Genomic DNA, 26,768 nt, shown 5'->3' on the forward strand with positions numbered 1-26,768 from the left:
CTGAAGAGTTAGCATCAGGATTTGAGAATTCGAAGCAGAGGGTTGATATAAACAGTGAGGATTTGGTACGAGGCAGTGCTAGTATCGAACGGGACCGACTCATGAGACCGGATGAGTTCTCAGGACGTCTTATGTCTTCAACTCCAAACGAGTCGTACGACCAAGACTATCACCATTGCAACTCTGGATCAATTGAGAAACTAACAGAAGCTTCAGGTGATTTTGAGAAACTGAATTTATTGCCAGAAAACGAAGTGTCGCTATACGCCGAAGACTTGACAAGTTCAATATTGCATAAAGTTAACGAGCAGCTCACCCCGAGAAATGAGTCACAGGAAGAAATAAAATCGAACCAAACATTTGTGCGCAATACTAACGAAATATCCACCCAAACTGAAATGAGTTTGCTACATGACCCAAATGTAAATACGTTTGCAGCGTTGAAAAGTCAGAATGTTGGGCAAGTGATTTGCGCGAAATGTTGCCAGGCTGAAGAAAGTCACGAAGGATCTTATAGTTACGAGCCGACGAACTCGAGTTACCAAATTGACGGCGACTCCTCGAATCAATTGGAATTGCAAAGTACTGTTAACTGCTCATCTTTAGGTCTGAATACATCCAAATACTCGATTGAACTCAAGCGACTTGTAGTTAAATACAAAAAGTTGAAGGTGAGAAGTGAACAAAAGCGAGAGGATTTGAAGAGACTGGTTTCTGATCTGACATCTGGCTTGAAAAATTTAGACGAAAGTGAAACGAAAAGAATCGTGGAGCTGAAAAGTGAAATTAAATCGACAAATAGACAATTGAAAGACTTGAAGAACACAATTAAAAACTTCAATAATTAGATGGGAATTATTGGATTTAAATTGAATATAGATTTCGGTAATTGAAAACCAAAAAAATGCTAAATTTAGTCATTAAAATCGAAGGCAACTATTTTTGCATGGATTGAGAATTTCAGTATATATTTGAAAATTTCGGACAAAAATTATCTGAAATTTTTGGGGAATGTCTGAATTCAACAATCGTGTCGCATTTCGTGTTTTATCTGTAAATAGTTTTGTATAAATTTTGTTATAATTTAGAGGTTGACCCAATTATTTGATTTGCTTCACTGAATTTGAAAACCGTATTTCAAGTGACTGAATAGAGTCAAGGTAAGTGAAAAATTGAAGCAAAATGAGCGAGACATGCTGGGGAAACGTGCACGCATCCGATAGCATAAAAATCTGAAAAGTGTAAGAAATGTTCGATATTCGAACATCCGAAAAGCAGCTAAGAAAAGTGTTTTTTTTTTTTAAACGTTCAGGCATCTCAGTTCTACGGTGAACTGATTAACACAATACTTTAGAAGTAAATGAAAGCTTTGATACCTCAAGTCAAGTATCTCTCGGAGGATAAAAAATGGAATATGTAGGTCATTTCAAATATTTGGGCGCCGTAATAGACAATAATTTGACTTTTCATCAGCATGTTGATACTATTTGCAAAAAATTAGCTCGTTTAAATAGTGTAATATATCAAGCAAGGAAGTTTTTTCTCGAAAACTGCTCCTGAGATTTTATAATGTTTTCGCCAAGCCCGTTATTAGGTATGGCTTACTAGTGTAAGGCTATTCAACAAATAATGTTCCAGAATAAATTTTATTAATGCAAAAAGGATATGAAGAACTATTTTTTTTTGAAAGAAACTTCGAAACCGTCATATCATTTTTTCATGAATACAAAATTAAAACCGTCTTCGAAATCTTTCTTGATCAATTACTTAAAGGAACTATCGATCAGTTCTAAACGTAGAACAATTTTCACAAAGGAGATGTACAAGAGCTCGCAAATCAAAATTTCTCAATTTATTACTAGTAGGAACAAATGAGCTGGACATGTCGTTCAGCCAGAGGATAAAAAATTTTAACAACTTTTTATACTCAAACAAACTGCTACCAGACAATTTGAAACAATTAAACACAAGCGAAATTAAAAAATACAGGTATACAATTAAGAACTTTTCTAATAGATAATTCCGATTTACACGAAATCATATTTTCATTATTGTTAGTTATTGATCCTCGTGTTTTTTGCTTTTCAGGGTCTCGTGTGCAATCCTTGTGAGTTAAATATTGTATACGTAAAATTTCTCACTAAACAATTCAATTCAATTTTAGTATCATTTAAACAGAACGAGAGAGTCTAGTGCGTCTTTTTAGCCCTTGTTGTCTGTTCTGGTAGTAACGGATTAAGGGTGGAAGCAATATATACAAATTATAAGGCGCGCCGGATAAAAACCGCTTTTTTGGTGAAAACTTTTAAAAATGCCTGAAAATGTAGCTACCGGCCTGTTTTATCAAAAGTTTGCCTGTGGTGCAAATTTTTGTTGTAACATTGGATCATAATGATATTGTGGAAGAAATTTTTTTAAATCCTCGGGAAATTCCTAGATTCGCGGCTGTGTTCTGGTCTGCTGCCAATTTATGCTATGTATGGCCCTTGTTATGTGGTTTAACTGTGTATTTTGTTGCATCTTAAGTAGTTTTTATGTCTCGCATAGGTTATTCGAAGTAATTGACGATCCACATCCTGGATAACTCACTCTATGCTCGAGTCCAGTAAACCTACTCGTTACGATTCGGGTATCATTTTCATCCTTGTTAAGAGTAATGAACGTTGTGAAGAATCTTATATACTTCTTGCTGATTTTTTTTTTCAGGAAAAGTCTTAAAAGGCTCTAATAACTACAGATGTGTATTCATACATATTGCTGCATTTATAAAAACCTTACCTTTTGATCCAGTTCTATCATAAGTTGTTCTAGAACTTCAAAGAGCTTAAAGGGCGTCTCTTTTTTTCTTTGAAATTCGAAAGTTGAGCTTTTTTCAAAAAGTCAAGTGTTTTTGTTGTTTACTTGCGTTCATTACTCTTTTCCAATCTTCGATTGGCTATGTTCTCATGCAGTTTTTTAATGATTTGTTTGGTGTTCCTTTTTGTAGTTTTTTTGCCGTATGGGCAGTCATGTGACTCATGGGGGCTGTGGTGTGGCCGACGCAAGTAGCACAGAATGTTCCGACCATATTCATATATTATTAAGTTCTTCAAATTAGTGTCGTTTTTGTACATCACGCGAGTAGAAATTAGTGCAGTTTTTGTACGGTACGCGATTTTAAAAAATAGTAATTCAGGCTTAATTGACAAGAGTTGCCTTCAAAAAGAATAACTAACAAAAAATGAGAAAAAAACAATTCAAAAAAGTTTCTTTTTTCAAACAATATTTTTTGAAATTTACAAGGAAGTTTTTTTGGCAGGGAAGTGCCAAAACTAGCTTTTATTGAAAGAAAAAAGCTAGCTTGCATTTGGTTTTTTCAGCCTAAAGTACCAACTTAACAAATTATCTTTACTTCATTCGTTCGAAATTAGACGAAAAACCAAATATTTCGAACCGGTTTTTCTCGACACTGGAAATTTTTTCGAACTTTTTTAAATGTCGTTCGAATCACAACTGAAAGGGCTTTAATAGTATCTATCACTCAACTCAGTCCGATGATTATTTGTGGTACCTGATTTTGCGTAGAAAAGAAAAATAAAAAACTAAAACACCCAAATACAAAGTTCCTCACCGTTTTCAATAATCGAATCAATCAAGCAAATGGAGAGAAAAAATGCATGAATTTATTTTCAGGTTTCCAGGTGATCCAGTTTTTTTTCTAATTGAGTTAGTTTTTTGAAAAGAATAAAGAATGAAAATCTAATTCTCCAATGAATTATTCAATAAGATTATGAATCATCATATTCAAAGATTTGCAGAGGACATAAAGTACTAGGAGGTCATAATTTTAGTTATAAGTAAACGGAAACAAAAAATAATATAAAACAAAATTTTTTCCAGATTGAATATCTTATTACCCTTGCGATAAGCAAGGATATTGTTATCGGGTACTGGACTTTTTTCGTAAATAATATTTTTCACAGAATGGTCAAATTTAGAAATCTTGAGTTACGGTTCAGTTCATAACGAATTCAAATTTCTTTGGTCTGCAGATAATGAATACGTCTGGAACAGCAAAGGTCCTGGATTCGAGTTTGACGCGGGTATGTTTTTTTTCTTAAACAGGGAATTTTCCGTTTCAAAAAACGTGGGCTCATTATTTATCACGTTTGTTTTGTCGGCCTAGTTTGCACATCCTAGAATTGTTTTTTTTTCATGTGCGCAATTCATTAGTTGCTTTTTGCGTTTTGATTTACTTGTGCTGTTGTAATTATTAACCTTGACTTCTATTTTTTTGTCTTTTTGCATAAAAAACTTCTTTATGCCAAAATGATGTAGGCAAATGATTTATGTTTTATCGGCTTAGTTACTTAATTTCGAATTTTTTAAAGAGAAACATAATTTTTATATACCACTCTTGATTGAACAAAGTTGTCAGAGATATAAATGATTTTTTTAATCGGCTTTATCATTTCGTTCTAATTTTTATTGACTAAATGGCCGGGTGTTTCTTTTGTAACGACAAAATTTTCTGTTAGAATTTTTTAAACCAAATTAAAAAAATTGCATTCAATTTCAAGTTTTATCGGGTTCGAACTTTCTTATTTATTTTTGTTTTTACACTAGCAATAAGTGTAGTGTATTGGTACGATCCTTCTCTTTTTGTAAGCTAACTCGCAAATAAAAATGTTAATCAAAAGTGTTCACATATTTAGTGGCACTTTAGCTATAATCACGATCTGCAGCGATGGAATTTTCATTGCGTTTTTCTGCTTTATTTGTGGCTATTGTTTCTGATTTACTTAGCGTCTGTGGCTGAGTTGTTAGTGCGTGACACTCATAGAATTTTACTAATTCGAGGCTTATTTCTCTTTTTTCTTATTGCACATTTTGGAGCTGCTTTTTCTTTTCTCGCTAATGTTTGAGAAGCGAAGCTTCGCGTCTGTGTTAAAACAAAAGTGCATGGAGTTAGTTTAAATTTATTGGTGTGTTCGTGGATTGAGAAACTTATGTGAAATGGATTTAAGTTGCTAGCATAGCGTGTTGTTTTCATTACAATTAAATGTCATTTGATTTGTTCCTGCATTTTGCAATTTTGCTAGCCCTGAATTTGTATAATTAACGTTGCGATAAACCGCCACCTCGACCATAAACTCGTGGTAGACTAAAGTGTTGTTAACTTGTTGACGAAGATCATCTCTAATATTACTTGGTTTTGGCTACCGTTTATATCCACGACTCAGTTACCAAGGAAATTTGGTGTCCTCTAAACGCATTTTTTTTGTTCAGTATGATGTCTATAATTTCTTGTGCATGAAATGGAAAGCATAAAAGGCGCCGTTGACACCAAAGACGTTATAGAATAGAGAAATTTTTGGGTGGGGCAACCAAAAAAGGATGTGTTTAAATATTACAAAAATGGGCCACCCTTTGGGTGATTCTGGTGTCGATTCTTTGGATGATTCTGGGGTCGAGTCTCAAAGGAGGCGGGGAGGAGGGCGAGAAGTGCTGGCTGTGATTTCTAAATTTGTTTTCAATACTTTCGATACTGGTTTGGATCATCATAAATAAGAATGGCATCCATTCTGGGCTCTTTTCCAGTTCCCCCCCATCCTTTCAAATTCAATTTTGAAAAGTCTATTTAACGTTGTCACAATGCAATGAAATTTAGCGTGGTGAACAAATCGACAATTCTGAACAGATTTGTTCTTCATACTTTACAGCGTAACATCACGCATTTAGCCGTAATAACACGTAAAACAAACATAAAACTCGGTATTTTGAAAAGGGGGGAAACTGGAAAAGAGCCCCATTCTGAACCGTTTCTCCCATTTTTGCGGTACCACCCCCGAAATAAAGGCTTAACTTTTTTTATTTGCCGTGCGTGTTCGCTTTTAATACTACGGAACCTTTCTGCGTTTTTTTGTCTTTAGACGAACTGTTTAAAAAGGTTGAATTGAAAATTCTGTCCTACAGCTAAAAAGAAGTGCTTAGTATGTAATCATGTTATGTAATAATGAATCATAATGGTATGTAATCATTATGACCATGTGATGACTATTCTTCGGGGTTCCAAATACGGTGTTTTTTACGTTTTCGAAATATGGTACCCTGGGATATTCAATTAAGAAACATCACCTTCTAACAATTGGTTATACGAAGTAGAATAAATATAGCCTAATTTCATGGGAGGGAGTAATGTGTTATACCATGATTCCACATTTTCCCGATCCAATCCGCAGATAGTAGGGATTATTTATTGGCACTTTTGCTGTATAGTTTAGACAGTTTAATAACATGAGCACTCCAATTTGGCACTGCCTAATGTTTCGTTTCTTTACACAAGCAAAGCTTGTGTGATATTACGAACTCTCTTTTTTTTCCAACCTAAGTCGCAAATATAAGTGCTCTTTTTGAAAGTGTCCTTTTATTGCAGTATATGCAAAAGATCAATAACCAGCTATTAAGTACAACCAATGCTAAGGATTTTAACATAGAATATTTTTGTTTCGACCTTCGTAACGAAAGTAACGGAATATTTGTGCTCGGGTTGTTTTTTTTTTCTTTAGACAAATTTCGACTTTTTAACTAGCCATTTTTGACGGGTTTTGTTAGTATCATTCAAAAAGTATTGTTGTCTTGAGCTTAAATTTGGAAAGATATTTCCCCTGCGATTATTTTTCGTAAATTTATGGGAGTCTTAAAATTGCCATTTTGACCAATTGGGGACAATTAACGCGCGATATATTTCGCGCTATTAACACGTAAGCGGAGATTTAATCCGTCATAGAAATCGTTCTAAATTGATTGAAGGAAGCTTGTTTGCCATAAATGGTTTGTTACTTGGAGCGAAATGTATCACTTTGTACTTAATATGGCGTGTGGGGGGACGATTTTCAAAAATTAAAAAAAAATTCAATAAAAAAATTCATTTTTTTTTTATTAAATTTAATTTTTTCATGTTATTACTGCTCCATAGACTCTCTATAAATTGAGGCATGTTTCTTCTTTTTTTACAAATTGACTGGTACTGCTAATGCGTCATCATTGGCGTGCGTTACTTAAGAAATTTAAAAGATTCACTTTTTACTCATTCGGTTTTTCCCAGTAGAGTTATCGGTCATATTTTTGCTTGTGTATGCAAAGTGCAAACTTCGCCTCTGTGTAAACGCTCAGTAGCGCATTTGTGTAGGGCAGTGATCTTCCATGCTCAAGGTCTGTAGTTCGACTTCCGCAGGGGAATTTATCTTCAAAACTCTTTCATATTTTTAATATTTTTATTTTCTTGCCTTTTTTCTTTTTTATCTACAGAAGCTACTTTGTACTTTTCGCGTGTGTTTGCGAAGTACACCTTCGCCCCTGTGTTATATCGCGACCTTTTCTGACAATTTGAGCGTTCTAAGTTGGGTTTCGAAAAAGGGTTTTAATTTTAAGTTTTCTCTGCGGGTTTTCAAATTTTCCATTTTTCCATGGGGCTAGTTTTATCAAAAGGCTGGCAACCAAAACACGTTTTTGAAGTTGAAAGAATCTAATTATGCTTTTCTTGGAAAATCACATATGAAAAAATGTACAAAAAATATCATCGACACTTCTAATTGTTTTTTTTTGTTTAAAGTAGCGAGTAACTGACTGTAGTGTTAGACGAATAGGGTGAGTTAGTTAAATTTTATGCGAAGCTTACGTGTCAAATACTCTGCAAGTGATCTAGTTACATGTTTCTCATCTTTTGCTGTCTCTGATATCAGGGGCGGATCTAGGATTTTCTCGAGGAGGGGGGCCGGTTTTTCCGAGCTCTCCCATAGCATTTAAACCACCCTGTTTTGGTCACATTTTCTACGCCACAGGCTAAATTTTGAAAAAACAGGCCAAAAAATGCATTTTTAGGCATTTTTTTGAAAACTTTGACCAAAAAATTGCTTTTTTTTCGGTGCGCGCTTTTACTCAAAAATTAGTATTTATTGGCGCGAAAGGCGCCTTTAGAAAATTTTTAGTGTCCGTCACCAAAAAATAACTCAAAAAAGTGCAAAGGTGGGACCCTTTGGGTTGGCAGGGGGTGGCGAATCCCTGAGGGTAGAGGGTGTCCGCCCCCCCCCACTAAATCCATTACTGTCTGCTATAACAAAGTATGCGTGAAATTAGTTAAGGAAACGAGTCATGTACAATTTAATTTTAAGGTTATGGCCAGAGGCTAATTTCGGAATTACAGGCGTGAAGGATTTAAACGAACAATGTTTTCTGAAATGAATTCTGTTTCTGATTGATTGGTATTGTTTTTACATAGTTTCTTGCAATATCTTGTGTACATCATTCAATAGAGCTGATATTTCATAGTTTCATGATACACTTCGTTCAGTCATGGTATATAATTTCAATTTGTCATTTAAGTTTGACTTACTGTACACAACTTTCGTATCGTGAACTTAATTTGAAATAAGGGTGTTGAATTAAGTTCACGATACGAAAGTTGTGTACAGTAAGTCAAACCTAAATGACAAATTGAAATTATATACCATGACTGAACGAAGTGTATCATGAAACTATGAATTATCAGCTCTATTGAATGATGTACACAAGATATTGCAAGAAACTATGTAAAAACAATACCAATCAATCAGAAACAGAATTCATTTCAGAAAACATTGTTCGTTTAAATCCTTGGACAAGGATAGAAAAGTTTTGTCGAGATTTACCAGACTAAGTTTTGTTTATCCACGAGGGATAGGACCAATATACGAGCTGTACAGCTCATCACGGCGAACCGCTGTTGTGCCCCTGCTTAAGAACTACATGCAATTTTTTTGGTTATTTTTGTGGTCTGGGTAATGTTGCCTCACACTCAAGCAACGAGCACGGATCATGGTGGGCCTCGAACATCCGACCTTTCGCTTGAGAGGCGGAGACGTAACCACTTCACCACTGCTCCACTAAGTTTCAGTAAATGGAATTACTAAGAGTTCAAATTCAAATTATTGTCAACGATATCACGCTACTCTGCTTCTTGTTGCTTTCGCGGTGTCGAGAAAAACACTGCAAGAGAGAACAGAAGGAAGATAGGGTCTTCCTGAAGCTCGATGTTGCAGTTCAGTAGTTTCATCGTTCATGAAACATAATATTATGAGAGGTAATTTCATTATATAGATTGATGGTACTATTTTTAGTACAGAAATGAAACTCTGTTGGAAATGAAATGAAACTACAGTTCGTATAGAAATGAAACTAGGGAGTCCAGTGTATATGATAACTGTAATTTTGATAAGGAGGTTGGCAACTTTCAGATTTGAGAGTGTTTTCGGATTTGAGAGTGTATGGTTCTGTCAATCTGAGTAACCTTTGCTTGACAAATTTGGTTAATTTCCATATCCATGGTTTATAGTTCATTGCCTATTAGGCAGGACATTTTTCTCGATGTCATAAATTTGCTGTGCATCAATCGGCCCTATGAGGTGGAGTTTCGGTAGGCATGAGACGTGTCTCATCGGTGTTGTCCTGTTTCCAGGACATATATGGTATCGAGCGGATCTAATACATTTTCTTGTGCTCCGCTCGTTATTGGACTCGATTCCATTTGATCTTCCGAATACGTCAAAAACGGGGTTTTCGTTTTCCATTGAAGTGCAATTTCTCGCATGTTACCAATTGGGCCCTATGAGAAAAAATACGAATCGTCCTCTGTTACGAATCCTCGCCTGTTGCGATTCGTTGCATGTTACGAATTGTCGCTTGTTACGATTTTTCACTTGTTACCAACAGAGTTGGAAGTGGGCCCGGGATTTTTACGGGCCGGGCTCGGGTCTCAATTTTAGGATCAGCAATCGGGCCCGGGCCTGACTTTCAAAAGAGTTCACTCCTTTGACACTTCATTTCACACCTTTTGAAACTTCACTTCACACCTGCTGGGGCTTCCGTTGAGGCAAAAGTCAGCCAACTCGAACTGCTAGGATAGGTTGGAGCTACTGGACTTATCAACTTTTGATTTTTTGAATTTCACATTTTAGTTTCAATTTACTTTTTGTTTGGAATTTATTGTTTTCGGGCCCGGGCTTGAAATTTTTGTTCTCCAACGGGGCTGGGTCCGGGCCTCAAATTCAGGCCCGGTTCCAACTTTGGTTATCAATAGTCCTCTTCAGACAAATAACGAATTCTCGCCTGTTAAGGTTTTTCACCTATTTCAAATTTCTCCTTCAGAAAAAAAACGAATTCTCACTTGTTGAGATTTTTCACCTGTTTCAAATTTTCCCCTTCGGAATAAGTACGAATTCTCGCTTGTTGATGTTTTTCACCTGTTTCAAATTTTTCCCTTCGGAAAAAATTACGACTTCTAGCTAGTTGAGATTTTTCACCTGTTTCAAATTCTCCACTTCGGAAAACGTACGAATTGATGCCTGTTATCAATTGTCCGTTAGAAAAAGTAGGAATTGCGCGTGTTACAAATTGTCGTCTAACGGGCTGACGTAATTGCCATTTTCTCTCAAATCATATTTTGTTCTCTCTTAAATCCCCTTGTGGAACCAGTTCTAAACTAGTATTTATAGACCAATTATATTTATGATGGAATACCACTATAAAATATTCATAACTAACCAATCATTTTCCATCTCTAACATTTACACTTATTTGTAAGTGCTGAAACTACTTGTAGTTTCAGCACCAGAACAATTTAAAAAAAAACTTTGAGTTTGTTGTTCTCCTTCTGGATAAACTCCAAGAACTAACTCACATAAACCAGTATACACTAGATCTATTGAGACTAGGAGATATAAGAGTAAGATTAAGATCGCTATTAGACTAAGAAGTTGCACGAATCTATCCGGCCGAAAATAAGATAGCGTGACGAGCAGACGGTATACCTTATCTGAAGTTACTCTATGAGTATAACCAATAGGTCATAACTCACTTGTAGTTGTTTTAGTTTTTCACTCGACTCAGTAACTGGCGCCCAACCCATGCTTTTAGTTTTTGTCAAAAGTGAAGCGTAGCTAACAAATCTCAGTAACCTTTGAGCTAAACTATGCTGTTTCTCCCTTGAAGTCAATACAAATATGAAGCGAAGCTCATAAACATAAAGATATGACCATTAAGTCTTCTTTTCAAAGTGCGGATACCCGTGCCAAATTTTATCTATTATTGCCATTCAAGAATCATGTTGTTGCATTTAGCTTCTGACGCAAATGGTTTGAATAGCTTTAATTGTTCGCTTTTCTCAAACGATGCGCCTATGGACAAAGTGTACTGAAGTGAACGTTTGTAAAAGAGTAAAAGATTTTGATAAAATTATGCGTTTTTTAGATATGTTTAAAATGTTTGAGTATCTGCTAGCTTGTTGGTAATTGTGTTTAATTGAAGATGTTCCAAAAGTGATGTAAATTAAAGTCAAGTAAAACGTTGATAAAAGTTGCTTCGATCACATTTTTGTGCTAAGTTACGTCGGAGTAGTCAAATATATATATAATAGTAAGATTGTTGGCCAAAATTTAAAAATTGGTGATTTGAAGCGGGGGACATAAAATCGTCATAGAGTTATCTATCTGCTTTTTAAGCATATTTGTTTTGCCAACCTAGTGGAATCTTCTGATGGTCACCCAAGGAGCAATGGGTGGCACTGCGTGGCTGTTGCCGCTGCCAGGAAGCAAATTGCTCTTCATAGTTGTAGCACTTGCTGTCAGGTCAGTTGAAATCAAATCTGTTGCCTATATTTCTAATGTTAAACAGTTTTTGCTGCTCTTTTATCTCTCATTTATGCTTTGTTATCATGTTCTGCTGTCAACAATTCTGTTCTTCTTCTTTCTGCTCTCAAATTGTAGTCTGTATAGTTGAGTTCACAGACTGATGAGATCTTCCTAAAAACAAATTCATAGTTGAATCAGTCATGGACGCTTTTGAGGAGTCGATCTCAAAGTTACGTTTGAAATGCTTCGCCCAACCAAGAGTTTTTTTAGAGCGACGAGACCAAATGTCAAGATTTGACATAAATCGAGCCGAATCTTGACATTTGATGTCATTTTTTTCCTGTATCTCTTCGTCTGAAAGAATATACGTACTGATTTTTAAGATGTGCGATTCTGGGAATCTCAGTTCAGTCCCATGTCAATAGGGTTCTTACTTTATCAAATCGGTCTCAATTCATTTCAATTCAATTCTAGAACTGTAGACAAAATGGCTGTTTTTTCTTGATGAATGAAAAACTAGAGGGGTTTTTCTTTCTATTGAAAATTGAAGAAATCTGACAGCTGGAGGATGAATTTTGTCGAGCGGTGTTCCCAATATTTTACCATCATGCCATGGTGTTTCTAACGCATCCCACATCCCCATGGTAAACGTTGCCTTCTGTTCAATAGAGTTATGCAAAACTTCTGTAAGCTCAAATGTTTTGATCTGAGCCCCAGTGTACCCCGAGCTCCAAGCAAATAGAATGACTCAATGAGACTTTTATAAATTTGAGAGATATAATTAAAATTTGAGCAGGTGAATCTTAAATGGCATGCTTTGAAAGTTACCCTTGTGATTGGTTGGACAGTTTTTTTGGAAATATATATTTATATATAAAATACAAATAAATGTTCACCAGCGCTTTAGCGCAATTGATGCCGAGGTTATTCATTTGCATTTGCGAAGCTAGTGTATTAAAACGAACCTTCTTTTTTCCAACCTGAGTCGTAAACATTGGTGCGGCACTTTTATGGTTAGACACCCCAATAATGGTGGGGCACCTTTGCAGCATTTTGATAGCATGTGCTTTGAAGTTACCCATGAGTAGTAATAAGTTAACCCACTTGCTGCGTTTTAAATTCATCAAATGAAACGAAAAAAAAACTTTGTTACAAACAACATCACAATAACCAAAGCTCGATTACAGAAATCGAGCTTTGGTTAATCGAGCTTTCTAATTCAAAATATCTCGCAATTTGTTATTAGTTTGTTATATTCCAAATTATTATTTGCAAAGATAAGTAAGTGTATTTGAAGCTGAATCGCATTGGCAATTTGTTAGCATATTTAGTGGCTTTATTCGTGACTAGTGTTTGTCGGTTGTTAAGCTTGAGTGGCTGAGGGGATAGTGCGTGAGACTCAAAATCTCTTGATTGCAGTAGGTCGCAGATTCGAATCCTACACGTAGCCAAGTTTTTGCTAATTCGAGGCTTATTTCTACTTTTAATTTAATTTGATAGAGCTGCTTTTTGGTCGTGTTCTCGCAAGTGTTTGCGAAGCGCAGCTTCGCCTCTGGGTGAAATTGGTAGCGTGTCACTGATCCTAAGTAATATCTATAAAACAAAATTATCCTGACAACTCTAATTGATGAAACTTTTGCTGGACTAGGCGGGATTTGTAACTGATATTCATGAAGAGGATCACACGTACTCTTACATGCTACCTTGGAATTGTAACAAAAGCCTATCGGGATTTTTGAGTGCAATAATTTTCTGTGTACTCGTAAAAAAAAACAATTTCTATCTTTCAGTGGAATGTTAACTACTAGAAAGCTGAATTTTTTGGTCAATTTTTCTTGAGAATTTTTTTTGCTCAATGAGGTACGCTCGCTGAGGTACGCTCAATGGAGTTTTAAAATGGAAAAGGTCCCACATATCAATTCCGGGAATCCAATGTTTCTTTTTTTACCACCTTCTGTCTCATAGTTTTTGAACGCAGTGTTTTAAGATTAAATCATTCTATTTTTATCAGTTTTATTTGCAGATATTACGTTTTTTAATGGTTAAATTGACGGAAAATAAGGAAAAAACCAAATAATTGTTTCTTGGCATTTTGAATTTGATCATTCAAACTGTTCTGGAGATCATAAAAAATTGACTGATATATCTTTAACTGAACTGGGAGCCAAAATGTTTTTTTTTTAAATTTTTTTTATTCAACTCCAGCCTTTTCCATAAAATCAAGTACTTTTTAAAACTTTTCGGCTGATTTATTAAGCAGGGGGCTTCCCCAACTGAGCAGATTATACTTAATTCCCAAGTAAAGCATCGTGGAATGTTTCTAGCGCTGCTTAACTTTTAAATCCATTTCATGGTCGAACATGAGAAAAAATTTCTACTTGAAAAATGTCAACAGGATTATCAAATTTTCCCGAAGATGCTAGAAACTTAACCCGGAGATCTTGGGCTTGACTCTTTAAATTTTTTGTAAGTGGGATGTTTTTTCACAAGTTTTTTTAAAAAAAATACCTTACCGTGTGAAAGGCGTTCCCCAAGAGCGTAGCTATGAGTAACGCCTTATCAGCTGCTGCATCGTATAGCAAACGCCATGCCTCAACGTTTTCAAGGACTTGATTGAAATGTTGAACGGAATATTTAAGTAGCCTGAATCCACCTCAATCGCATGAAAGACACCCAACTTAATAACATCCCGTATTAATTATGCATCTGAAAACAAACCAGTTCCAGTTAAAGCAAAAAGTGTTCCATTTAATTTTTTCATCTAATATCTCATTCAAATTGATTATAGTTCTATCGCATTACCTGTTCTTTGCTTGCAGTGTGTTAAATACTGAGCTCGAAAACGAATTTGAGAAGGCATAAACAGAAGCGTTGGAAAATCCTTCCTACGCCGAAGGCTTAGGACCTCGAGGTGTTCGATTTTTTTTGGAAATCGGAGAGCACGTTGAACTAGATGATGACATAACATCCGATAGTCATTGTATCTTTTGCGGTAAATCTTTCTCGCCGCGGAAAGCTATCAACAACAGTTGATGAAAAAACATACACTGCCTGTTAGTGATGGTTTTGAGACGAGCTCTTGATGAACGCCAACAGAGAGCCTGTTCAGTGGGAAATTACGCCCGCCGATACGATCTAAATTTGGAAGAAAAACACTATTGATCTGCTTCAAGTCATAATATTGAACAAAGAGGAACTTCCACAAAGGGCAATTCCGCAAAGACGATTAAATTCTCCGCTCTGATAAGCGGGAAACGCCGGCAAACGCGCTATGAAACCTCGAAAGTGATGAAACAATTGGCTCCTTCTAATAGCTAGCCACACAAAATAACGTAAAAAAACTACTATGCTGCCACCAGTGTCAGTGTAACTTACCGGGAACGGGAAGACGCTACGTTTCATCACATACGTGAGATTGATTTCTCCGACAAAAGTAACTAGCCTTCAATCATTGCCACTATACCAACAAGTTCATAAGTTGCGCTCATAATGAGTGTAACTCTATCAGACTAGTGTTTATCTATTCCAGTAGTAGTTCATACTTTTTTCATCAAATCATGACTTACACTTTATATTGAAATCATTGGCTAAAAGCTATTCAGGAGCACATTTGTTAAAATTTCCGAATTAATTGTTTCAAACTAGTTGAGATTATCGGTGTATATAAAAAAACCTCTTAGGATAAAAACAGAAAAATCAAAAAGCTGTGAAAAGACGAGATTCATCGAATCGCAGATGCTCATGCTAGAACCGCTGGAAAAACCTGTCGATAATGTGCCCGACTAATTTTTGTTCCGCAGTGTTTGTTTAAAAAATTGGGCCACTCCGGAAAACTCAGTTTGTTGATTGAGAAGGGACAATTTCCCTGCTCGATTTTCAACTCGTCGAACAATTCCGATAAATTCGACATCCAATGCAGAAAATTTTCTAACAAGAGGGATGTAAGTGTAGACAGAAAAGTGTCACGCCGGAAAACTTTTCAGTTAACTGAAGTAAGATTCAGTCAGTGACCTTACCGATTTATACTTGAGTGCAGATGTGTTATTACTGCCTTTTTTATAGCTTCCCGTAAAGCTTGCTTTCAAATATATAGTCAGGCTTGTGCCAGTTATTTCACGTTAAGTAATGTTTTGGAGACGACCTTTTAAAAGTTTGTAAACCAGACCTAAAGCTGTTAACAGATGCGAATATCTGGACCTTGTGCAGTGAATGTTATGGGGAGACTTGTCTGCGCTTCAAGTGAGCAGGCTCAATGAAGCAAATAATGTGTAGCTATATCTTCATCATATATCTTCAAAATAGATGCAAGTAATTTGTTTTGGGCTTATTGAAACGCTGCCTATTGCCTATTTTGAACAATTTTTGTTTTCGGTATTTGTAAGTTTGTTGTGATTTTTAACTCAGTATTCAAGAATACAATGGTGTCTAATTTAGGACGGAAGAAGCTTGAGGTGGTATGTTTAATGGAATTCTTTAAAAATCAGCTCTGAGCACAATGAAGAGCTTTCAAATCGCCCACTATCTTTTAATTAAATGGGGCGCTTAAGAACTCGCCAAAATATGAATAGCCGGATTGGGTGTTTTTGCTGCGTACCTGTCCAGAACGAGAACTACAGGAAGAAAAAGGTTTTAATAGCAGAGTCCGAGAACATCCGCCAATAAGCAATCCGATTATAATAATAGATGATTGTGAAGAAAAGCAACCACAAAACGGCGAAAACTTAAACAGTAACGGGTAATTTTTGAAGCTTGAGAAAACCTAACCAGGAAGGATGAAATTTTGAAACTTATAATTGGGATCGCATTTTTATCGCTTCTTTTTAATAGTCGAAAGAAATTTGGTCTAGCTCCGCAAAATTACCACTAATACAATGTTCGTATTGGAATGTAGATAGATTTAGGCATTTAAGTTTGTTGTAACAAATCATTTGTTTTATAAAAACCAATTTGTGAATTCCTTCGGCGCAGGTTAGCTTACAAAGAATTCGCAATTATATAAGACTTAGAACTATATCAGAATTTAGGACCATCTATCTATGCTTTACTTAATGCGGGTGATACGTATCTCACCATGTTTTAGCGTAATAATTTTTGCATGTTCACCGAAAGAGTTTTTGCACGTTTAAGCTGATGATTACTAGGTAGGTTGAAAGGCGTGGTTGTAAGGCTGTAGCAGTGATGGCAGCATGAGAGAAGAGTAGGAGAGCAGTGCAGTCTAAAATAGTTTTAAGGTTGGATTCATCCTTCTATGCTTGATGTAACGGACGTTTTTTTATTTCGTCATTTTTTCACCATATTTTCGAAAAAAGCGATCGTGTCGTGTGGTGTTCTCTGGGTTGTCCAAGGGTTGCTTAGTTGGGCACCAAATACTAAGACTTAAATCTTTCTGGCTTCCGAGATATGATGTTTTATAGTTTTTAAGTTTTTTTCCAAAAGTTTTGATTTGTAAAATCTCAACGCTATTATGATGGGTTATTAGAATGCACTCAGGGGTTGCAAATTTGGATATGAATTTTTACTGATCAAATGTTCTTGACTTTGAATTCCGAAAGATGGCGTTTTCTTTGGTTTTTTAGTTTATTTTTTCAAAAACTTAAATTTAACATTTAAATGAACTTAAACTTGTCAACTCTACGATGAGAAGCTCTCCAGTTAAACCATCGGATTGCTAATTTTTTTTCATCCTAGTTTCACTGCTAAGTTCCTTTTGGTGCACTAATTATGTCGTTTCTTCTGTTTTTTTTTCGTAAACCTCAATAGCAAGTCTGGTCCTCAAATGTGGCTTCTCAAAACCTTATAGTTTCCAGATAGGCGGTTTTCCATAATTTTTTGAAAATTCAAATAAAAAATAAGGTTAAGCTTAAAAATTTACTTGAGGTCTGTATCTAGCTTTCAAAGAAAACTGCTCAACGCCTTTAGTTTTCGAGATATTGCATTTTTACGATTTTTCAACTTTAAAAAATTTTCCTACTCAAGAAATTCTTTTCTAAGTTTTTTGTTTCGCTCTATTTTCGCTCTTTTTTCTCGCCCTTTTGGTGGCTTGGTTTCAAGGTACTGCCAGCAGTTGTTGGTATGGCTTTTATACGCATGATTTCTCCTTGCTGTTTTATTGATCTCAAGGGTTGCAGACTTCCAAACGTGACTGCACAGTTCGTGTCAATTGTCTCAAGCACAACGAGGCAATTGATGCTTACAGCCTCTCATTTATCCTTCTATCGATCTTTCCAACAGGCTGTCCATCCATCACGCTTTCCTTCCATCTAGCGATTTATCAATCCATCCATCGAACCATCAAGTATTACATCAGTCCAACCATCCATTGAAGAAGCAATCAGTCGAGCTACCCATCCATACAACGATACATTTATCCATCCATCCAACCATCTTCTAGCGATCAATCCAGCCCGCCGTTCTTTCGTCAAGTCATCCATCAATCCAAATATTCATCCATCGATCTAGCTATCTATCGAACCAGCCATCTATTCATCAAGTCGTTTATCCATTCAGCCATCAATTCAACTAAAGTCAATCATGCATAAATTGTTCCATCCATTCAGCCATCCTTAAATCCATCCTTTCATCCGAAAAACCAGACATCCATCTATCCAATAGTCCATCAAGCGATCCATCCAGCCATTAGGTTATCCATCTTTTCATCTAGCCATCATCCAACCAGTCATTCATCCATTTATCGAGCTATCTATCCAACCAGTTATCTTTTCGTCATCCATCCATCAATCCAGACATTCATCCATCGATCTAGCTATCTATCGAACCAGCCATCTATTCATCAAGTCATCTATCCATTCAGCCATCAATTCAACCAAAGCGCCATAAAGTCAATCATGCATAAATTGTTCCATCCATTCAGCCATACTTAAATCCATCCTTTCATCCGAAAAACCAGACATCCATCTATCCAATAATTCATCAAGCGATCCATCCAGCCATTAGGTTATCCATCTTTTCATCTAGCTATCATCCAACCAGTCATTCATCCGTTTATCGGGCTATTCATCCAACCAGTTATTTTAAACTCATCCCTCGAATCAATAAGCGGCTGATTCAAGCGTTTCATTTATTCAGTCACCCGTCCATAGACCCATCCATTCAATGAACAGTCCAATCATTCTCCAATCCAGCCACCCATCCGCCCATCTAGCCATCCAATCAACGAACCGGCCATTGATCTATCCTGCCATTCACCAACCCATTGATTCACCCAGCTAGCCATCTAACCAGCTATTTTTTCATCATGCAATGGAATCAGTCCGATAACCGCCATCCATCGTCCATTCATGTTGCCATCCATTTATTGAATCATTCATTCATCCAATCAATTGTCTAACAAGTCATCCTTCTAATCATTCATCTAGCAATCAATCCGTTCAGCCCTCCATCCAACCAGCCGTCCATGCACCCACCCGTTGAACCACCATCAGTTGATCTATCCAACCAGCCATCCATTTATCTAGCCATCCGTTCATTCAATCAACTATTCATCTATCCCTTCAGCTATTCATCCACCCTTTCATCTAGCCTTCCATCGGCATAGCCATTCATCCATCCATCCTGCCTTTCATCCATCTCTTCTTCAACCAGCCATCCATCTATCAATCTAGCCCTTCGCCCATCCTGCCAGCGATCGATCCATATCACCCAGAGATCAATTATCCGGCAGTCCACCGGATGTTCAGTCAGTCATCCATCCTGCTTTTCATCACCGGCCTAGCCATACATCCATCTAGAAATCCATCCGTCCGCATCGATCCTTTCAGCCATGCATACATACACTCCTAGTGTCATCTATTATTAATCTAGCCATCTCTACATCCAACAAGCCGTCCATACGTCTGTCCATCAATACGTCATTCAATCGTAGCTTTATCCCGCTCTCCAACATGCAACCAGCTATCAAGCCAGGTATCGATTCATCTAACCAATCATCAATCGATCTATCCAGCCATCCATCCATTTAACCATTCAACCAACCAGTCATCCATCTATCTAGTCCATCCATTCATGCTCTCATCAATTCACCATACATCCAGCCCGTCATCCATCATGCCATCCATACATCCACCCAGTCTTCATTCGATTCATCCATCCATTCTGTAACCAATTCATTCATCAAGCCATCCCTACAACCAGCTAACCATCCATTCATCCAACCTATTTTTCTGTTTAGGTTAAGCGTTGTCTCTTTTCAGGAGCAGCTTAAGCTGCAGTGGGCTTGCTAGTTAAATTGAATTACAAAAAGTATTCACCTGCAAAAAACTATAAACGCCCGCTTCAAGGGGAGTTAGAAGGAATTAAGAATCGTTTCCCATGTTTTTAAGCTTTGCGTAGCAAGATTATGAGGAGGGGGTCCTCTACTTTGTGCGCAGGACCGTACGTTCGTTTACGAATCCTAGGTTGGGGTGTTTCAAAAATTTGAGGACCTTCTTCCTAGGTTATTGCTGTACGCAGGGATCCTCCATTGAGAGGAGCCCTCCGCCGTAGGATGCGCGACACGATACAGTGCTACTGGAATTGTTCCGACTGAAAGAAATTAAAAATGTTTGTGATCTGTCTTTTTGTTTTCTTCAGGCAACTTATTGTATCGTAGTTTTGCCTTTTTTTGCAGACAGCTGCTACTCTTTTCTTTCGCCTGTTAGTTTTTCGACGAGTCCAACAATCAAAGTTGCAACCAAAAATAAACTACCTGGCGGCTTCAAAAAAATTTTTTCTAGTTGTTTTGTTTGTCGTCCTATTTTTTTGCGAAACTATTTCTGTTACAACTAGCGTGGTCGAATTAGAGTTTTTATCAATTGACAGGGTGGGTATAGTTTATGCAAAGAACTGCGGCGTAGAGATTTGTTATGTTATAACTAAAAATTTGGTAAGTAAGGTTTAAGGGTTTTCTAGGGATTGTGATCGGAATGAACCTGAAACAAGTCAGTATTTTTCTTTCTAAGCGGCTTTAAAAAATGAATGTACTTGATTAGCGGGTGGGATTGGGCCAAGAAATAGTTAATTGACTGATGTGTACGATGTAGAGATAAAGTTTGAAAGTTGAAAAGGATTCACTCTGATTGTCAAATTACGAGTTTCGGCCTGTGAATGTGGGCGTTGGAACTGATAGAAATTGAGCTTGTTTTCCAGAGGGCTCGTCTTAAGGATAAACTGCAGTTAGCTTCTGAAGATGTTGATTGGGGCATGTAACCAGGCTGAGGAAGCATAGTGAAGATTAGAGCCAAATAAAGCGTTGTAAGAGAAAACGCCCTTTGCACTTTTATAAATAACTTAGAAACTAGATGGAAACAATTTATTATGATTATTATGATTATAAAATGAAAAAATGGCTTCTATATATTTGGCACTGGCACTATCGTGTTTCTGTTTGTGTTAGTACTCTGCGTGATCATCAAATGATAACATATAATTTTGAGGACGCTTAGGCTATAATATAGGAGGCATAAACGTTTTTCCTTCTGTTTTAGTACGCGTGAGAGAATGACTCAAGCTAACGGAAGTCTAAAAGATGGAAATTCCGAACCGGTTTTTCTCGTCGCTGACAACTTTTTAAAATTCGGATCATGGCTAAAAAGAGTCAAAAGGATATATCTTCAGCTCAGCCCACCTAATTTTTATTTTTGGCCCTTGATTTTGCTTTGATTAATAAGAAAAATGAAGCTTACCCGATTATTAAGTTCCTTGCCTTTTCCAGTGGTCGGAAGGAACATAAGGTTCACTTCTATGGTTAAATGCTTAGGGTTGCTATTGGAAGCTTAACTTCGAAATGGTTATTTTTTTCGATCCTAATTTTGAGTAAACTTAGGCGTGTAAATAAGTTTTAAAAATTTGATGCTCTTGACGAGAGTTGTTTTCTGTCAATTTTAATTACCCTTTCGATTAACAAGGGTATTGCAGTCGGTTACTAGACTTTTTCCTTGTAAATAATTTTGTTCGCAAGAATTGTCAATTTTAATATCTCCATTTTTAATCTCGCAAAGTTTCACGTCAGTACAAGCTTGCCAAATTGCATTGTTAACAGCTGGTCTAGAGCTGCTGGAGCAATACTGGGTCTATAGACTAAACCGTTTTCAAAATTAAATAGTTTTTGTCGGATTTATCGATTTCGTCTCAATTTTTGTCGGTTTACTTGCCAGGTGTTTTTTTATACATTTTTGGTAGATTCCATAAGAAATCTCTTTCTTCATTTTCAATAGTGTAATCATAGTTCTTAGTTTTTTCTGTTTTTTGCACAACAAAACTTTCTGAGAAAATAAAGAAAGTTTTTTTTCGAATGCATGGCTTGTGATTATTATCAAATCTAAAAGTGACAGGAATCAGTTTATTTTTTTGTTATCGTTTTAGTGTTGAGCAATGTTGCTTGAAATCGATTTAAGTTGATGGGATAGCGTTTGTTTTAAAATGTTTTTAAAAAATGATCGCAAAAGTTTCATACATATCCGGAAAATGATTTTTTTTTGCAATTTTCTTTTGACTGGGTTGTCAAGTGAAATATGGCAAGTGACGCACGACATTCAAGCGTGTGGTTTTTTTATGGCTGAAATTTTTCGAAAAAAATGATTTTTCTTGTTTCTTGATTCAATCCTTTAGGGGCGTCTTTTTATGATTTTTTTTTCGTGTTAACCAGCTATCCTAACGTTGCGTACAATTCCCATATTTGATGTAATTGGGTTGTTTAGGCTTTCAGAGTTTTTTTTTCAATTTTTTAGCAAGTAATTTTTGTGTGGAAATTCAAGTTCTGTTTTGTGGCAATTGTTTGAAACTTTTGCATTCATTTGGTTTATATATGTTTTTTCATTTCTTATGGTCGTAATTTATAGCAAATAATGTAAAGGGCTATTGCTCCTGTAGAGCCATTGTTCTTATCCACAATTGTTCCTGTAGGATGTGCAGATTGTTTGGTTGCGAAAGTTTAAGCGATGTTTTTGAGTGCATTTCGAAAACTTTAGATCTCGTTTTTTCAAATTTTTTGATTGTTTCCATCTACTGGTCACGAGGAGGAAAAGATTGGAGATTTTGTAGCCCGAATCCTTTTTATGTGTTAAGTAATTGATTTTTATAACATTGTCAATAAGGTTTTTGTAAACTTTTCAGTCTACAACAATTCATTCAAGTTTTTCACTCATCGTTTGAGAGTTATTATATTCTGACTTTTGGCATTTTGTTTTGTATCGCAAGTGGCGCGAAGCTCAGCTTCGACTCGGTGTTTACACTCACGAAGCAAAGTGTATTAGTACACATTTTCTTTTTTTCCAACCTAAGTCGCAAATAAAAGTGCTACTTCCGGTGGCACTTTTGAATCAGTAGGTTGCGGTAGCAGTATATTATCATACACCCTTTGACTTTTGATTAAAAAATTAACACAGCTGATGGATTTTTAATTCATCAAATGAACCGAAAAAAGTTATTTGTTTCAAGCAGCAGTACAATGATAAAAAGCTCGGTTTCAGCAATTTTCCAACACAATTTTTGAAAAGCATAATTTATACAGATTTTGGCTTTACGCTTTCCAATTTATTATATGAAAATTGTGTCTTTTTGTATTTGGTTCTACTTTGGCTGCAGGAGATTGGCAATTTATAAGTATATGTTGATGCTTTATTGGTGCCTAGTTTTTGGGGATTTTGAGCAACCGTGGCTGAGTGGTTAGTGAGTGAGACTCAAATTTGCTTGGTCGAAGGTTCGAATCCGACACGTATACGAGTTTTATGCTAATTCGAGGCTTAATTCTATTTTTTTTTCAGTTTTTCTTAATAGAGCTGCTTTTTGGTCGTATTCTCGCAAGTGTTTGCGAAGTGCAGATTCGTCTCTGTGTAAAAACTTTCCAATCCCAAAACTAGTTGAAAAAACTACCTCATCAAAGACCTCATTCATGCGTTATGAATCAACAAATATAGTGATTTCGTTCTCTGAAGATTTGTCAATATTATCAAATCATGCCAAGTTGCTTCGAATTGATTGAGCTTCTTTTCAACCAGGTATCGACTGTCTTTGAAATGCTTATGCTGTTTACCTTTTATGTTTACCTTATGTTCTATTCTGAGAATGTGATTTACATAATTAAATTTGTTTCAGTCTGGAGACGGTTTCAGCAAGTACCCCATGTGAGTTTCACCTTGCTTTTCTTTAATTCTCATCTCTACCGGTAATCTTGAAATATGAAATACTTTTTGCAAGACTTTGAAAGATATTTGAAAAGTTGCATAACTTTTTTTTCTCTCGCAATATAGATATGAAAGTCTAGGGCAAACATCCTATTTGTCAAACATCCGAAATTAACTAACCATTATTGTAATCTAAGAGTTTCAAACACAGGACATAGTCCAATAAGCCGATTCAACGAGCCGATGAGACAGTGGGAGTGCTGTGCGCGCATCACCGCTTTGCGGCAATAACCGGCTCTAATTTTCATATAGAGTCCTACCTTCTGTTGCCAAGCTCGCAAGGTGTTGATGCGACTGCGGCGGCCGTTATTAGTTTGTCTAATGCAGCATCTTTTATGTCGGATGTTCGCCCTAGTACAGCTGTTTTCGGATGTTTGCAATTTTTTCTGGTTTTTCGATTGTTTGACATATCGGATGTTTGCACGGTACTCGAAAGACTCATCTTTTATAGTCAGTTATCAATTAGTTCAAGATCCAATTTAGAGGAATTTGATTTGGGTGACCGGCCTATTAGATTGTGTGTCGATTAGCATGCCCATGTAAAAAAATAAGTATCTACTTAACAATCTCCCTCTACGGTATCTACCAAAAAATTGACACCCCTTTACCCCTTTAAATAAAAGGATTAAATTAGCACTGGCGTGTTATGTTTTTAGTTCGAATTTTGCTGCATTCTGATTGGTCGAAAATTCGTTTAACCTAATCTCCTAAACATTTATCCCTCTTTCTTAAAAGGGAGGTTATTGTTAAGGGTGGAATCTCTCTTAGGCGAAAAACCGAAAAGGCGAAAATAAAAATCAGCCAATCAGATTTCAGTATTTCAAAAATTGGAAAGAAAGCGTGAAAATTTTCAGGGACTTTATATTAATATTGGTCGAATATAAAAACGGCAGAATTGTGCAAAGTTTTCAAAATGACACTTACCACCAGCTAATTGGAACAAAATTTATGTTTCAAGGGTTTCGTTAAAAAAGAAGCAGAATGCGGCTTCATTTAATTTCTTATAGTTGAAGGGCAATTGACTCATTGCAATAATTGCCTTTCGGCTGTTTTTGTTTTCGGTCCTTCGCTTATGAGTTTTTCACCCATTCGGTCCTTCGCCCATGAAAATAGCACCCCATTTTTAAGTAAATCCGAATATAGTTTTAAGAATCGCTATTTCATTTTTTGTTGCTCAAATTTGCACTTTTGAACAGCGTGCAGTTAGAACAATTTTTAATTAGGCAAACGTTAAATTTTAACTCAGCCAACAAATCAAGTGGTTTTTGAAACTTAAGGCTGATTTGTTTTTCGTCTGAAAGGACACACCGTTAAAGCAATTAGCGCGTGCTAATAGGCCCCTGGCTACGCCCCCCTTTTACTGCGATTTTATCGTAAGTTGGCGATCAAGTGGATCTGTAGTAGATTTTCAATCATAAGTTATTGACATCAATTTGAAGTAATTATTAAAGGCATGGAAATGGTGCGGTGGTTTAGGCATCGATTTAGCTGGTGGTACTCGGAACTGGTCATGTCTGATTTTAACTCCGTTCGCTTTTGTTTCAGCCCCAAGCATAACTTTTAATGCCGCATCAACCACAACTGATGAGATTTCAATGGTAATCAACTTATATGGGACATCTACCCCAGCGACAGTGAGGAGAGAGGGGGTGATTGCGTTTGAATTTACGCAAGATGTTGCAACCCACGCTGACAATGGTAAACTCGGAGGAACCCCTGGCACTGGACTTCAGCCGGGAAAGCAATTTGAATATAAATTAGAAACTCGCTTCGGCGGAGACTACACCCAAGCTATGTGCACAAGTATGATTTTTTAGTCTTAACTTTAAACGTTTTTTTTTATTTTTTAGAATTACTATTGAAATTGCAGCTTCCAGCTGAAAAGGCTCAGTCGAATCGGCTTCGTTTCAGCTGGCAATGGCCGTAATATGTTTTCAGGAAATTTAGTTTACTGTTTAAATATCGAAAAAATGTCAAAACTTTTAAGAAAGCATTTCACTGATAAAATAAATCTTTCGCCTTTGGGATCCTATAATGAGCCTGTTCTGGAATATCCTGTTCAGTTGGTTGAACAAGGTTATGGTAGCCTTAAATAGTTTTTCTTTTTAGGTCCGTTTTGCGCTGTAATTCTGCAGTGTTTTATATCAACGGTGTTCAAATGTTAAGTTCAATATTTTTTTCAACAGCTGAAAGGAAATTAAGACAATATGAAATTAGCACAGCTAAATGTCAATGCTTGGCTTATGATAATGGTGCATACAGCTGGATGGTATAAGGTTGGTGCCTTTTTTATCAGTCAGAAAAAGTTGCAGTTGAGTTCTCATTGCAAATAGAGAATTGGTTCTTTTTCTGATTATCAATAAGGAACGTGTCGTTCCAGACACTGCGGGTTTATTTATCTGAAGAAATAGCAACGGTTATTGAGAGTCGATGAACGTTATTCAGATTTCCGTTTGGTCGTGATTCTTTTTTTCAACTCTTTTTTACTCTTTTCCATTGAGTGTTTTCCAATTGTCTGTTGGCTACGTTTGCTTGTCTTGTACAACTTGCCGCAATATCCATTTCCTGTTCCGTTGCTGCTTTCCACAACAAGGGTTTTTGGTAGAGTGATTGGCAATGGAAAAAAAGATTAGCAGCAAGCTTGGTAAGAGGTATCATTAATGAGATAAAAACAAAAATGCAGCAAAAAGTGCTATTGAAGTTTACCTTAGATAGGGCAGTGAAAAGAAAGCAAAGCAAGACGACTAATTTAAAAATGACTAAAATTACAAATTAGCTTACGCTAAGTAGGTCCACTTGATCGATTGGGTAGATTTTTTGTCTCAAACTTTCGAGTAGGTTGCTGTGCTTCAATGTTTTTTCTTGAAACTTCGATGCGAGGTTTTCTCATCTTACCAGCATCGTTTTTGTAGAGCCCCGTTTGGCTTATTTTGAGATCTATGTT

At 36.4% G+C, this 26,768-nt stretch overlaps 1 protein-coding gene across 2 annotated transcripts in view; it reads left to right on the forward strand.

The window, feature by feature from the left end:
- Nucleotides 1-11,355: 11,355 nt before the first annotated feature.
- LOC134854891 (uncharacterized) overlaps nucleotides 11,356-26,768 on the forward strand; it is a 263,671-nt gene continuing 248,258 nt past the window's right edge. The window contains exons 1-3 of one of the 2 annotated variants that reach the window (XM_063871250.1): nucleotides 11,356-11,642; nucleotides 23,736-23,764; nucleotides 25,370-25,627. In XM_063871250.1, coding sequence (XP_063727320.1) covers nucleotides 11,551-11,642; nucleotides 23,736-23,764; nucleotides 25,370-25,627 — 379 coding nt within the window. In that variant the 5' untranslated portion in view covers nucleotides 11,356-11,550. The remainder of the gene's footprint in view (nucleotides 11,643-23,735; nucleotides 23,765-25,369; nucleotides 25,628-26,768) is intronic. The other variant, XM_063871251.1, reaches the window with a different exon arrangement.

The sequence above is a fragment of the Symsagittifera roscoffensis genome, chromosome 9, assembly GCF_963678635.1.
Source record: "Symsagittifera roscoffensis chromosome 9, txSymRosc1.1, whole genome shotgun sequence".
Lineage (NCBI taxonomy): Eukaryota > Metazoa > Xenacoelomorpha > Acoela > Convolutidae > Symsagittifera > Symsagittifera roscoffensis.